The sequence below is a fragment of the Xenopus tropicalis genome, chromosome 4 (genome assembly GCF_000004195.4).
Source record: "Xenopus tropicalis strain Nigerian chromosome 4, UCB_Xtro_10.0, whole genome shotgun sequence".
Classification (NCBI taxonomy): Eukaryota; Metazoa; Chordata; class Amphibia; order Anura; family Pipidae; genus Xenopus; species Xenopus tropicalis.
In genome coordinates this window covers 121,568,211-121,584,755 of record NC_030680.2, presented here as the reverse complement: position 1 = coordinate 121,584,755, position 16,545 = coordinate 121,568,211, and the positions used below count along the sequence as shown (strand labels likewise).

Here is a 16,545-nt window from a genome sequence, read left to right as displayed (position 1 = left end):
ATCGAATGGTTGCAAACATTGCTGCAGGTCCAGTAACCCACAGCAACCAAAAAATACCAATGACTGGTCACAAAAACACAATAGCATCACACTCACGGGCTCGGAAGAAAAGAACAGTGGCTGTTAAAGTAACAGCTGCATCTGATGGATTGCCATAGGTTGTGTAAAGATATTTTTCTTTTCTGTCCGCTGATTTATTTTGTTTCTGTGGGTTACTGGATGAGGAGCAAATTGCATGCCTAATGTTCTATCAATACGCCCGTATAGCTGCTGTAGATATATTGATCCATAATAACTGCAGATATTGCAAACTAATAATAAGATTGATGTGTTCTATCTGTGCATGTAATGCAGCACAATTGGTGCCAAATTCTAAAGAGGAAGTCATAGGAAATTCTACCATGGTGATGGGTACACATGAAAAACATCTAAGATCACAGATAGCTATTCGCACATATTCACATTCAAACAGCGGTGAAGGTGCTGGCGTAATATATACTTACTACACAGATCCAACAGACTAAAAGCAAACCCTATGCACCCAAGTCAAAAGCTTTATCGAAAAAGTATAAAATGAATTGAAATGCAAAGTTCGGCTTTTGTGGATGTAACACAATGGAATTAATGGAGTTAATATTCATTTATTACTAACGAAGATACCTTTAGCACGTCTCCTTTTTTGAAGCTCAGTTCATCTTCCCCAGAGGCATTAAACTCGTACATTGCCTGGGCTTCCATCCTCTATTCTGTGAGAGAACAAGATTGGAGATTGTCAAGAGTTACACAATTTGTACTGACATACACATCATTTCAAACTGTAATTAGCAATTAGATGACGTTCTGACATTATCCAAAGATACTGGAGTAGCACAGACCTAGCAGTGTGCAGTGTAATATTTTAGTTGTTGTCATAATCGTGTTTGTTTAGCATAAAGAACTGTAATAGAACTGAGAAACCAGAATCTACAAATGTGACAAATAAATATTATGGGAATATGCACAATTTCCCTGTGATGTTTCTGAACCATACTGAACTCTTGAGAAAACATGGGGAAACTCCTATCCAAAGCATTTACTAACTTCCCAGAGATATGACTGATCCCTGTAAGTAAAGTAAACCTCTTGGAAACCTCCAATTGCCCAAGCTGTGGAGAGGAAGGGGCAAACTTTTTGCATTTACTGGTAATTTGGAAGTGCCTGTGTATAACCAATGTTTATGGCAGATAAATTGGCTCTATAGAAAATCTTCAGCCCTGATGAGTCTTTTAGATCTGGTTGGCTCCCTGGTGCCCAGAAGAGTCACATGTCTTTGATGCACCCATTACTGCCTCTAATAGCTCTTGTAGGTGCCTACTAAACCTACATTAGTCAAGTGGACTTACAGTTGGACATGTATAATCTCCCCCACCTAGCACTAGGTTGCCCACAAAAACTTGAACCCAAGTTTGAACTTAAAGAAGACACATATAGTATAACTAAACCCCCCTCAGTCTTTTAGGCAATAATGAATAATATATGAATAATATATGCCATAAATTATTATAAATATTATATATTTGGCCTAAAATGATCATTAGCTTTAAAAATGACCCCTTTTATTAGAGTTCCCCATAAATCTGCTATGGTCCCTGTGTTTCTAATGAGGGGTGTGTGTCTCCTAAAGGTCCCTGCACAGTAGGAGTGAATAACCAATCACAGCTATGCATTCACACAAGAAAATACAGGCTTCAGTTCCCTATCAGGTCAATTGAGCTGCTGATTGGTTCCTATCCTACAGCGCTGTGTAGTGTACCAGCTCCCCTGGGAATGGAGGAAGCAGGAAGTAGAACAAATGGGTGGAACTAGTAGGGTTTTTAGATAAATCCTCAATAAATCAGCCCAAAACACAACTTCTCTCAGCATATTCCTTATATTTTTAGAAGAGTATAATGAACTGCCACATACTTGTTTTTTACACAATATCCTCCCTTTAATAGTGCTGACTTTAGGATTACTCTCCCGCTTTTCTTGCTAACCCTTTAATTCTCGCCTGCTATAAATTGTCTGTGTTTTTTTAACTTATTACATTTACATAAAGACTATTCAAGAAATATCAGTTCATAGAATGAGCTTGTATGAAATTGCCTTGTTTATCATTGTTATCAAACATCTACAGTTTGTACTAATATACAGTTTATTATTACATCAATGCTTTCCTTAATTAGTCTTGTAACCTCTACCGCAAAGCTGTTTAATCTTGCACTGAAAAAACTAAAATATTTCCGTTACTGTAAATTGTACAATCTAAATATAAACACTGTAGTTAAAATCTAATGTGCACTTTTATGTAATAAAAACACAGATATATTTACTTGCACTGCTGTGTTTCCACCATAATGAAGCAAAGGCTGCATGAAATAATTCAAGGTAAACTACACTTCTATGATATGAACCAAATAAATGTCAATTCTAGTGATGAGCGAATCTGTCCCATTTCGCCGGAAAATTCGCAAATTTGTTGTGTGCGTAATTTTTTTCGGCTTGCGTAATTTTTTTACGTGCAAGATAATTTTTTCACAAAATAATTCGCCAATGGCAAAATCCATGCCTGCTGAATTATTTCGCCCATCGCTAGTCAGTTGTGATAGTTTACTAAGGCGTGTAGACAAGCATAGAAGGAGAAGAAGAAATTGTGCCTTTATATGTATTTATTTATAGAGAGGACTTGTCACATTCATGGGCAAGCTTACGTGAACCAACAGTCAGCAGATTTTGGGCCAATGGTCTCCTGTCCATGATGGTGGATGTGAATCAGTTGTACCTGCCTTTTGGCTTTTTTGTTTAGATGACTTCATTCTGATCTCTTGTTTATTCTTAGGGATCCTTATGTTTAAAAAACCTAGAACTTCACGGAATACTCTTAGCACTGAATATGCTTTTATAAATCCAATATAAGTAGAATAGTTTTTGAAATTCGTTTAACTGACCTTTATTATTTCTTCTACGTGTGTTGGAAAGCTTGCTTTATAAGCCTAAAAATCTGCTCCTTTGGCAAGGTCACCAAACAAGTGGATTTTTCCCCACCTTGATCTGGGCAAAGATGGGCTGATAGGCCAACAAACGGATCATAGTAAAATGCAAGTAAGGCTGATGCCACACCAGGCGTAGGGCTGATTTTTTCGTCAAGCGGAAAAACGCTTGCCGAAAATTCAACCCTACGCCTGCTACTTGTGCCTGCACCCGAATGAATGGGACTTTGCATTCTCTCGCGTTTTCGTGCGTATATTGGCTACATGTGCCTGCACCCGAGCGTATCTCATTCATTCGGGTGCAGGCAAAAGTAGCAGGCGTAGGGCTGAATTTTCGGCAAGCGTTTTTCCGCTTGCCGAAAAAATCAGCCCTACGCCTGGTGTGGCATCAGCCTAAAGGGCCACATCAGTGAGTTTGCGCGGACCTCCTGATGGGAAAATCAAATCTGGACAATTGACATCTGGTGATTTTTGCCCTATCAGGCCCCATACATAGTCCAATAAGTTGGCAGCTCAGCCTAGAAGTCGAGTCGAGAGTTCTTATCACCCACTATATGGCTACTTTTAATGTTGAACAGTGGTTGAATTGGGAACAGTAAAATAGGAAGGGGAGTTGTCAGTTGTAAAGAATGTTAGTGTAGTTAGTGTTGTAGTTTGTCTTGTAAGACTTTTGCTCAAAAAATAAGAGCTCAGAGCTTATCTACAATGGAAGGATTTTCTCTACCTTGTGCTCCTTTCTTCCAAGTCATGAATGTGCCTAAATGCTTCCTATCTTGTATGCAGTGTTAGTACTGAAATGTGGAAATTCCTTTGTCTGGTGAAATAGTAGTGGTGTATTGGTCCAAGTGTGCAGCAAGGGCAGAACATGGGTGCTGAGGTATGGCTGTGGGAAAAATACATGACACTTTTCATCTTGTATTGCCAGCTTTAGTTAAAACGATAATTATATAAATAGCACACAAATAATATTTTCACTTTTTGACATTAATGAGTTCCACTAAAAGTTTTCGACACCCCAGTCCAAAACTAATGCTTTGCAGTGTGACCTTAACAGGGACTGAAGTTTTATGACACTTGTCTCACAACTAGGTGCACTGACATAACAATTGTTTTTCGGGCCGATTTCAGCGGCCGATATTGTCTGGCTCTAGGGGGCTTTCAATTTTGAATCCACTTAATTAGTCAATAGAATATTTCACCTACTCTATATTTTCTGTTTTTGATCTATTGCTAACAAGGCACAACAAGGTACAGCACTCTTCCTGTAAAATACAGAATTCATTTTATTAGTGTAAATAGTTGAGCTATGTGCAGGGACAGCCAGCAGGTGGCACCAAGTCTACCTGTGTGCCTATATAAGGAAGTGTATTAGCTGTGAGCTTCTTCTTTCGGCCTAATAAGATCTTCAGACAGATGTCACTTAGTTAAACTAGGTTGGCCATCCAAACCTTGCTAGGATAGATAGAGAGATAGAAGATGATAACTAGCTTGTTCTAAAAACGAGAGTTAGACAGGTTAGCTAGTAAGGACAGCTTGAGTCCCCACGAGGAGTCAGTATTTGGGGTAGAGCCCCAATGGTGATTGGACACCAGATAGGGATTGTGAGTGTGTTAGATTAGGGTAGTGGCCTTAAAGAGGAGCTGTAGAGAGACAGGTGTGTGACACTTGGAGGCTTCAGGGAGAGATATGCTGTGCAAGTTTCCTGGTTGGTTTACTCCAGTCTGTCCTGCTCTGCATACTGAGAAGCCTGAAATAAAGTCAGTTCTGGTTCAATGCACTTGTGGCCATGACAACTGTTATTATTATTATTAACATTTATTTATAAAGTGCCAACATATTCCGCAGCGCTGTACAGTAAGTTGGTTTCATACATTGGACATACAGAGTAACATATAAAGCAATCAATAACCGACACAAGAGGTGAAGAGGGCCCTGCCCCAAAGAGCTTACAATCTGTTCTCAGCAAAAGCCTACACTGGTCCATGGGGAAAAGGTAACAACCCTGGGTACTAGCTTTACATGCTACTACGTTACTGAGGGGCACTGACAAGTCCACTAATAATCATCCAGATATCGGTTACTTAATATTGAACCACAAAGTTTCAGTGTTTCTTGTATAACTCCTTTTTGTCGAAAACACCTTTTAGTTTCTAACGCTTCCTAACACTTCATCTTTACATGCAACACTTGCTGCTCAGCTTCTGCACAGCAAGTAAGGTTTTAAACCACTATTGGTAAAAATAGAACTCATTATCCTCATTCCTTTAAATTGGCAGGCAGATAGAGAAAAATGCAAGTTTGTCCCGGCAATGAAATGTAGAACTGCCCCTTTAATAAAATGCCCCAAGCACCAAGCTATGCAAGCAGCCAAGATAATTTGCAGCCCACCACCTGTGGATTCCGTAAATCCCCCAACACCAACATAAGCATAGAAAACAGTGGAAAAAAAAAAAATCAGTGACACATATAATAAATACATGTTGCAGGGCAGCACTGATTGCATTTAAATCAAACTGCAGTCAGTTCACCCTAGACTAGTAGGTGGGGCGGGTGAGCAAGTGCCCTTGCCTTGGGTGCCTGTACCTTCTCGCCCGGCTTTGTGTTTCAGACCAATGGACTGTAACACTTGTTTGGCTTAATAGTTGTATTATTACCAGGCTAGTTTGGGCTTAGAGCATGCGTTACATGCAACCCCCTTTCCCAGGATTGGCATCCGCTAAGTGGGAGCTATGTCTGGGGCTAGATGGTGTAGTAGAACTACAAATCACACTGGTGTTGTGCAGTAGATTAAAGGAACAGGACGCCAGGAGCTCTTGCAGAATAACTGGATAATACTTTATTGTCCAAGACAATGATATTCAGGGTATTTCATTATACTCACTCAGATGTTACACAGACCAGCATGCAGAAGTACAATAGGTATTGCAAATGATCAACAGGTAGAATATGATGCTTCCCTAGTGATCCCTTCTCTTTTGGAGGTTGGATAGGTACAACATCAACAGAAGGATAGGCATAGGCAGCTCACCGGCATAGTCCCTTTCTCTTGTGGAGGTTAGGGCAAGGCATATTTGCTAACCTGATTCCCTAGCACTTCTGTGTCCCTACAATAAGGCAATAAAGGCCTAGTAGGAAGACTACTCCTTTCCTATTATCCTGGATGGGGCTAAAGACTGCCCTTGCTAAATAAGCTAACTGTGCTCACCACTCCTAAAGGGTGCTATTAAATATTCTGCTGTGCTTACTTGTTCTCATTCACGGGGCCCTGTCCCCGACTTTAATTTGGATGGAAATGGCTACTGGGACGGATCTGTACCCAGGCTCAATGGAGTGGTGCTTCAGGTAGCAGACCGGCAGCCAAAGAGAAAGTCACACCCTCCTGCCAGACACTATATAGTCTGCAGGGGGCGTGTACAACCAGGCTAAACCTATAAGGCATAGCTTTACACTAAACTAAGTACAGGGGCTTCTGCCCAATAATAGTAAAGGTGTGAAGAGGTAGGGGATAAAACCATAGGGAGCTTAACCCTATGGGTCCCTACAGGACTTAATGGATATTCTCTAATTGTTTTGCCAGGCATGGATTTGTGGTGAAAAAGTACCCATTGACTTTAATGTATTTGGGGTGAGAAAAAAATTGTCACATGTAAGAAAAAATTGTCGCCCGTTGATGCATTTTGTGAATTTTTTCATACGTTTCTCAAATTTTTCAGCGAAGCAAGATGGGACAGATTCGCTCATTACTATTCTCTAAGTAAAGCAGCCTTCACCTCAACGGGATTTTAAACCTGCCTGACCAGTATCTGTCAGAGAGCTCAATACACAGGCAGATAAGCTGCCGACTTCGTCTGAAGGGGCCAAATTGGCAGCTTAATTTTGCCCATGTATGGCCAGTTTTAGCCATCTCTACAGATAGGCTCCGATGCATTGGGGTAAGCAAAAGAGGCACCTGAGGGCACAGCAATGGTGGCAGTGATTAGGACACATAACACTGGTGTTAGGGCAGAACTGAGAACTGCAGCCCCTCTAATATCTGGATCTGTCAGTGCTTCATCCACACACAGCAAAAGGGCATCTCGAGAAAACTTTAGTCCAGACAGATAGACCGAGTCCAGTGGCAATATATGCATGGATGGTTGGACAGTATTGCAGATCTAACTAAACTGCCTGAGCAAATCTCTTCCTATATGATCATTGTATGCATTATGCCCTAAGCCCGTGCTGTCAAACTGGTGGCCTGGGGCCACCCCTAGTGTGGCCCCCATCTATCTGGCTGCTGTGACTGCTTACCTTTGTGTAAGCTTTAAATGGTATTGGTATGAAGATTAACTGGCCAATGCATTGTTTACACATTTAAGACCTCAGACAAACTGTTCACACCTCAGACAGACTGTAATAGTGCCGAAATTGTGTTACTGTGCGTCGTACAGTACAAGCTGTTCATCTTAGAGTGGTCATGATCAGTTATTTATGTAGCCATGATAGGTTTCCCTGTCTCCCTTCCTACTCTACTTGCCTTGCTCTACACTGCCTGTGTGCCATACTCTGCCTGCTCTATACTGCATGTGTGTCCCATACTCTGCCTGTGGGAGGTGAACAAGGCAGGAGTTTGTTCCACGATTTTGTTAGCATTTGGAAATAGTTTTTAGGGGGTACCTAAGGTATAATTATGTGCTGGGGGTTGCTGTGCTACCCAAAGGGGAGGCATATGGATTTAAGGGTGTGTCTTAATATAACATAATAAACTTACTTAAACAAACATTGTCCCTTCTCACGAAGGCACAAGCCTCTCAGCCAGACCTGAGGGCCCAGTAGCTATGTGCATCGCTGCCTGGCGCTTGAATAACAATTATTATCAATTTCTGTAATTTTTTTTACCTTTTTCATTATTTTGCCACATGCCTTCTCCAGCTATAAATTTCAGCTGGATCCTTTCCCCTGGCTTTGATTAACAGGCTAAAGAAAGGAACGGTTAATGAGCCCACCTTAACGAGCACTGATCAGCTTGCTCAGAAAATCTGATGTATTCATGCTTCAGCAATCCCTCAATGTGTGAGAAAGCTGAAAATAAAAGATTAAAAGAGGTGGGTTTGTATTACACTGAACAAAACCTTTGCTCCTGGATATGGAACTGTCTGCTATCTCAGACAATGAGGCCCATGTACAACCCAAAGCTATTGTTAAACTAAAATTATTACTTGAGACATTATATTTTTATCAATGCTCAGCAGCTCAATAGTTCTGCATGCTGCACGTATTTTTACTGAAGAACCTAGGATGCAGTGCAGTGGCATTTATCTGTGCATATATCTGTGCAATACGCTCAACTCTGTACCTTATGCTATGACTAGGGTATGAGGGCTTCCTTAACCCTTCCAAATGGACACATATGGGATCATTTATGAATGGGGAACACCATGTTTTTTGCACTTTGCACCCAGGGCAGGATTTATCTTCAGGGCGCCCCGAGGCCGCCCCCGTTGGTCGCCCTGCCCCGCCCCCTGTGCGCATGCGCGAACGCGCGACACACCCCCGTGCGCAGGTGCGAGTGCGCATGCGCAAACCTTTAACCTCCCATACGGAGCAGTGGGGAGAGGTCCCGACTGCTCCATATAGGAGACAAATTTAAAAACTTCTGCCGCCCTAGGCCCGGGCCTTTGTGGCCTTTCCACAAATCCGGGCCTGTTTGCACCTTACCCTCTAGAATTTGTTCCTAGTGTTCTGAGGTGCAACTCTATGTGGAACTGCCTGTGTTTGAAAGCACTATACACAGAAGCTAGATAATTGGCGGGATTTAAGGTGCTATGGAACCCTTTAATTTCCACCTAGTTATGGCAGGTGTAAAGTACAGGAATCTCTTGTACAAAGTGTATATAACATTGGCATGGACCATGAGCATAAGTGGTAAGTGTATGGGATGCAACTTGGGGCCCTTTGTGCTCTAGCTTAACATAAATGGCCCGACAGACACAAATTCAGTGCAGGCTGTACCACACATCTAAAGTGATTGCTGGTTATTTTGCCTGGTTGTACCCAGAGCCATTTAGATCTAAAGGAGTTAAAGGACATGTAAACCCCCCACAAAAAATGTAATCAGTGAACAGCCTCTTTGAAATCTTTAAATACCTGCCACTTCTGTTCTTCAAAGGTTAATAGTAAGGCTGCAGTATCCCCTAATCACTTTGGATTCCTTCTCCTCCTCTAACCCACTCAGCCCCCTTCCTCAGGAATTGACTTTGGCTTGTGGCTACTGAGCATGCTCAGTTCTTCTCAGCTCAGATTGCCAAACACACCCTCCAGTCGGCACTGCAGCTTCCACAGAAACTCTGCTCTAGCTGTGCACTCTGCTGGAGAAACATGTTTTTTTCTCTTTACCTCCTGTTCTGAACTCAGTTTAACTGTTACATGGCACAATCCATGCAGGACTTTTTTCAAAGAAAGTTCTGCCTGTGTAAGCCTGCATTCTTCATTGCATGAACTGTACAGTTCAGATGTGCTGTTTGCAGATGTAAATGTCACTGAAGAGGGAAAATGGCCACCGGGTGGAAGCTGCTCTTTGTTTTAAAAGAAGTAATGGTACTGGCAAACGGAGGGGATATCCGTAACACAATAACTTATATACATGTCTTTTAAGTAGTAAAGAATTACTAAAGCTATAGCATTGAATGCTTTCAAGAAAACTCAGAAAGCCCAGTTGCTTTAGATGTATTTCTACAAGATACTGCATAGCGCAGTTACTTGTGTTAAGAAAAAAATGCAATATATTGGGCTCAATGAGTTCAGTATGCACCTCAGTAGGCGCACATTCAAATCACAATAGCCCCTACCAAAAAAATCCTACCTTTTGAAAAAAAAATGTGTGCATGATGCTGAGATCCTCGAGCCCCACAACGAGGGTATCAATTGCAATGTCTCCATCTGATGAATGAAGCAGAACACCCAGTGTGGCTTTGCAGAGGCTTCAGCACAACATGCACTGGTGAGAAGTTAATTACAATGGAAGGCATCACGTCGTGTCTGGCGTTTCCCATGCAGTGTCACTAAACACTTATTGTACATCTACCCCATCTGCATGGCTACCCCATAAACATATCTACTAAGGATGAGTTGCTAAATATCCCCAGACAGACTGCAGCCTTCATTTTAGCTCTTTAGGGGGCTATGGGCTGCTGTTTACAGGTTTCAAACCCAACTAGTATAGGAAACGTTGTTACTTAGGCAGATACAGTCAGTATATTTAATATGTTTAGAAAACTGTATGAGTAGCAGGAGCAAGCACAGATCTGATCTGGAACACACAAACATTCTGAAGCTCAAACCTTAAATTGATGTACATTTTTCTGACCACACTTCCCCCCAGTTGTGCCAAGACCATGTGATTAACATCCTTGTGTCATGCAAACACAAAAACTAACTGATAACCTAAATACCATTTCATATTGTTTCCAGGCACAAATAAAAGTATTTTCCCTATAACACTGCTTCCAGTCCTGTTCCTGACAGCAAGAGGAAGTCAGTTCTCTGCATGAGGTGCCCCGTTCTTATTTTTATGCTAGTAACAAAGCACAATACATGTGGATGTTTATTTGTGGAGTGGGTTTATAAGCAATAAAAGGATATGTGCATTCCAGCACCAAATAAGCACCACCATGCAGAAGATGTTGCGTAGCGGGTATCAGTTTTGCAGGAAGGCACCTACATTGAGCCAATGTGCAATGAATATTAATTATGTGGCTCAGGTGGTCAGCCTGTCCCCTCCAATAACACTCGTTAGGAACATTCTTAGAAACCTTACGTAGCTCACAAATAGCCATGCAGCGATGGCTAATAGCACAGAACCCATCAAAACAATACCAATAAAAGATACTTGAATAAACATGTTTATTAGACGTGTCCCTGAATTTGTAAGTGATCTGGTCACCCTAAAATGAACCATATGTGCCAACTGACCTAAAGTGACACAATGGGGGCCATTTTTTTAGCTCTAAAAGTAGTAGAAAAAAAGTCTCGACTTTTCCGAGATTTACCATGCAACCATAGCGGACAATTCCAAATCCAACAATTTGGCATCTAAAGGTGGCCACACATGTGGCGATTACCAATCTTTCGTGCAACCATCGGTTGCACGAAAGATCGTACAATGCGCCACTAACCGTTCAGGGCTGAAACGGCAGATAAGGAGGTAGAAACAATAGATTTGCCCCGAAGACAGATTTTGCTCAGGCGCCTTCTATGGCACCCGATCAAAATCTTTAAACCGGCCCGATCGGCGAGTCGACCGATATCAGCAGCTTCCATACACGCACCGAATATCGTGCGAAACGAGGTTTCGTAGGATATTATCGGTGCGTGTATAGCCAGCTTAAAACTGGTTGAGATCATGTAAAAATCAATGGCAGAGATCTCTTTCCTTCCCTGACAGATCTTTCATTGCTTTGAAAGTTTAGAGGTTTTCGGATAGAGGCTTTCAGATTTTTGTGTTTCGCTTTTCTGTGCCTTTTCCCGCTCATGCTTTTTTCGATAAATGTCAAAAATTTGTGGAAATTACTTTATTCAAATATATTTTAAAAAAATGAGCAAAAATTTAAAGTTTTAGTAAATCTGCCCAAATGGAAAATGGTAAAATTCCAATTTTACAAAAAAAAAATCACAGCAAAACAACTACAATTCCAGATTTTGAAAACAAATTATTTGAAAAAACCTCTGTATTTTAACCATTTACCATATTTTAAACAACTGGAAAATGATTTTCATTTAATATTAATATTTCATTTAACGATTTGTGCTTTTGTAAATATGCTAGCAATTAAGAGAAATCGCTTAGTTTAATTGCAATTTTTCAATTTTTTTAAAGACAAATTTAAAAAAATGTTTTTGTAAAGATGCCAGTGATCAATAGAAAACATCATGGTTGTAAAAATTAAACAAGATATGAATTACATTTTTTTTCACAACTGAGTTTTGATAAACGTTCTAGTGAGAAAAAACTCAATCCAGTTTAAACACAATTTTTAAAAAAAAACTTGAATTTGAAATGAATAAATGCCCCCGTGTTATTTCCCAGATTATGTTTCTTTATACAAATCTCTGACTTACTTTCACCTATTTTCAACCCAATCCCAACATTTATAATCCTTAATATTTATATAGTGATTCTAAAGTTTTCAATAAGTGGAGTCAAAATAAGGGAAATGAACAGGCCAGATCCTTGAACATTGTTGCTAAGGTTTCAGACATCATTGAAACTGCTTTTCGTAACATTCTTTTCACTGGCTTTTAGGTAAACTACAATACCTAGGAGGAGATATGGACCTGAAGGACAGATATCCTTAGCTCTCCATGAGCAAGGCAATATCGATTTACTTTAATAGATATTTTTTTTATCAACAAGTCTAATGTTTTTATGTTAGCAGCCCTACAATCTGTTAAGGAGAAGGAAAGGTTAAAACTAAGTAAGCTTTATCAGAAAGGTCTATTTAAATACAGCCATAAGCACTTACAGAAACGCTGCACTGGGTCCTCTATCAAACGAAACACAGGATTTTTTGTCTCCTTTTTAGTACACATGTTCTTGGGCATCTGACTTCCTCTCTCAGAAAAATCCTTAATTCCCAGGGCCAAGTCTGCGCAGCTCTACTCTCTCCCTTCTCCTGCTCCCCCCTCCCATAAGAATTCATAAAACTCACTCCCCCACCCTTAGGAATGTGTAATCTGATCTACCAGCCTCTAGATCTACAGCAGAAAGCTATAAAGACCAAGCTAAAATGGCAGCTGCAATTTTAAACAAATGGAGGGAGCTTCTAGGGCTCTTTACTCAGGTATAGAATAAATATATTGTTCTAGGTGGCACTAATGTGGCTAATCTATTGGCAGTAAAATGCCAAAATGACTTTCCTTCTCCTTATCTGTCAGGTACCTGGTCGTTCGCCTAAGGTAGGCGCGCGTCCGATCGCCAGCGCACGTTCCGACGGCCGCGCGCGCTCCGTCGCTCGCACACGTATTGACGCCGGCGTGCGTCGTGACGCCCGCGCGTGCGTTAACGCCAGCGCGCGTCTTGACGCCGGCGCGCGTCATGACGCCGGCGCGCGTCATGACGCCGGCGTGCGTCTTGACGCCGGCGCAGGCGCATTGCGCTCAAAAGGACGCCAAAGGCCTACCAGCATTGCGAAGTGATCGTTTCCTTGTGAAAGACGCCAAGCTTGTTTCCTGTGATTGCCTATTTGACTCTCTGACCCGGCCTGACTCTCGATCTTGAAAACTTGCTGCCTGTACCGACTTCCCGCCTGTCCGACCTCGCTTTTGCCTGCCGATTTTGCTCTGACGTTCCGGTTCGGCACTCCTGCCACTCCTCCACTTGGTTCAAGTCCTGTTCCATCCTCAGTGGCTGTGATCCTTAGTGGGAGGTGTAGGAGAGGTCCTTCCTCTACGAGTTCTTCCAGTGACGCGCCCGGCTTGTCCTGACATTATCTCCTAAATCTTCCTGGACAGCCATAGGTGACTGACAGCAACCAGGCAAATCATGCTAAGGATTAAAGTGGAACAATAACTAATGGCTTTGAGATGAAATAATGGCATGTAAAAGACACAGAACTTGGCAAGGAAAGTTTTCCTGATGACTCTTTTGTTTTAGCCCCAGTGCTCAGGTCCTCTGGCCCCTTCAGATCACAAGCTGACCTTTAGTTCTGGGCCCATGCACATGTGCGGAACACTTATTTTCAAAGAAAACAGTCTGGCACAAATCCAGACCATCCAACCAGGCATGATGCAGTTAAAAACTGTTATATGTATAGAAACATCAAAACAAAGCCTATAGTTTGTGTTAGGATTGCGTTAGGATTGTCTTATTTGAGATGTTTCTTTAAATAAAATACCTTTAAACGGCATCATTTCTGTCTGGCTGCTCTGGGGTTTTGCCAGCCTTTTTCTTTAAAAATAAATATTCTTAACTTCTTCCATGCTGAAGGTCTGGGACTTGAGCACCTGCACTTGGACTGGTGCGTTCTTATTTAAACTGGATTTATGTATGTAGCCATCAATGCTTATGTGCTGCCAAAAGAACCCCCCCAGCAATTTTTTTATTGTGCCACCAACCCTAATGCTCGAGCATTCCTGGTTAACCTTCCACCCCTTCTACTGCTTCTCCTTATTGGGCCCACAAAAAAAAATTAAAAAAAGAGGGAAAACACTCACAAGACAATTTTGCACCATTCTATGTGCCGGCCAGGGAATTACTGGAAATAGCACAGAACTTATCATTTCATTTCGAAAGTACTGTATATACTCGAGTATAAGCTTAGTTTTTCAGCACCCAAAATGTGCTGAAAAAGTCACCCTCGGCTTATACTTGAGTCGGGTGCCATGGGTCCCTCCAGACTAGCACCCTCTCTCCTTTGTGTGCAAATTAGGTCACCTTCAACCAGACCCTCCAGTGCCCTGGCCTAGTCTCCCACTAGCAATACTTATTGCCCCTTACATCTCCTCCGGGACCGGGTCTGCTGCCAGTTTGCCAATATGCAATGAGCGTGGGGTAGTACTCATATTGTTTGACCCTCTTCTCCGCTTACAGAGCTAGTTTACTGTTTTTCTTTGAAATAAATATTGAAAAACATATACCCCACTGATGCCTCAATTAATGTAATTTTATTGGTATTTATTTTGATTATTAAAACTTAGCAGTAGCTGCTGCATTTCCCACCCTAGGCTTATACTCGAGTCAATAAGTTTTTCCAGTTTTCTTAGGTAAAATTAGGTACCTCGGCTTATATTTGGATCGGTTTATACTTGAGTATATATGGTACATATACAGTATTTGGTACAGTTTTAGATTTCTTAGAAATATTAACAAATTGGGGCCAATTTATTGATTTATTAAATCTAAATGAAAATGCTTTTCTCCAGCAGTTCAAGTTTTTGTTCCATGAAATAATGTGGGAGCTGAGAGCTGCTGAGATCCAATTACAGTGGCCACATCAGCGTGTGTTTGCATGGAAATATTTCTGTCACCTCAATTACTCAAAAAATCACTGGGAATTATTTGCCAGTCTATGGAAACCTTGCAAAATGTGAGACAAAATGTTCTTGCCCACTTCCTCGCTTGTGAAAATTCAGGCAGCAGAATGAAAACAGGCAAGACGAGTTCCATGCCATTTCTCACATGCTGAGAAAAATCAAGAAGAATTTTTGAATTTTGATAATTCTGTCTTACAGGGTTCAACAATTAAATTAAATAAAGTTTGTGGTTTTTTTTAAGCCAAAGTGTCGGTCGCTGTGCTTTAGCAGCATGTACTTTGGCTTGTCCCGTCTCTCTCATACAAAATAAGCCTTTGTCAGCCCAGCTCATTCCCTCCATAATTGGCCCAATCATATTCAAGAGAGTGACACCAGGAGAAAAAAAAGGAATCTATTGTGATATTTCTAAAGCATCAAATCTCCTGGGCCCTGGGATGCTGACAGTTGTGATGTATGTTTATGTACATTGGCTGACTTAGAAGTACAGCTTTAGTGTTGCACTGACAAACCTGAATGTGTACAGTGACAGAAGGTGATGGGTAGTGACAGAGCCGAGAGTATCAGGCGCCGGGAAAAGAGCCTGTTCTGCAGATTAGAAGTGAGATGCTCTAATGGAGCTGTGCATGTGTAGCAAGTGGAAAATTAAAGAGACATTTGGCAGAATTGTCAGTCACTCCAGTTGCTTGGATTTAAGTACCACATTCCTGGGATAGTAAGGCCAGGGTCCTGCTCTCTCTAAATAGCCGCACATCATTAAGGATTGCAGGTTTTACATATTAAACTGTGCCGAATAAAAAGGATGGCACACAGGTAAATCTGGACAGTGAATATCATATAAGACAAAATCCACTCAGTTTAAAGGAACAGTAACACCAAAGTAATTGAAATATAATGTACTGTTGCCCTGCAATGGTAAAACTGGGGTGTTTGCTTCAGGAACACTACTATAGTTTATATAAATATGCTGCTGTGTAGCCACGGGGGCAGCCATTGAAGCTGGAAAAAAGGAGAAAAGGCACAGGTTACATAGCAGATAACAGATAAAACACCATTGTATTCTACAGGGGTTATCTGTTATCTGCTATATAACCTGTGCCTTTTTTCTTTTAAATGGCTGCCCCCGTGGCTACACACCAGGGTTTATATAAACTCTAGTAATGTTTCTGAAGCAAACACACAACTTTTACCAGTGCAGGGCAGCAGTACATTATAGTTTAATTTCTTTAAAATATATACATTTTTTGGTGTTACTGTTCCTTTAAGTAAATGCTCAATAATCATTTTTCATAAGAAGTAAGAAAATTCATATCATTTTTGAGGTACAAATCGTGTGCTTCCTCTTTATTCAAATGCTCAGTACTTAATCTATTAGAATTAGAACAAGTAGATGCAGATGTGAATAGTTTAATCTTTATAGCTTGCATTCTTACAATTATTCAGTTATCCGTAGCCAATACATGGTCTCCCCTTAGCCATAATGTATAATTAGCCAGTACAGGTATCGGACTCCTTATCCGGAAACCCATTA

General features: G+C 41.1%; 1 protein-coding gene across 1 annotated transcript in view; it reads right to left on the bottom strand.

Moving 5' to 3' along the window:
• Positions 1 to 16,545, bottom strand: part of grap2 (GRB2 related adaptor protein 2) — a 59,016-nt gene that overhangs the window by 27,975 nt on the left and 14,496 nt on the right. Inside the window, exon 2 of the mRNA XM_002933747.3 lies at positions 661 to 746. Coding sequence (XP_002933793.1) covers positions 661 to 738 — 78 coding nt within the window. The 5' untranslated portion in view covers positions 739 to 746. The remainder of the gene's footprint in view (positions 1 to 660; positions 747 to 16,545) is intronic.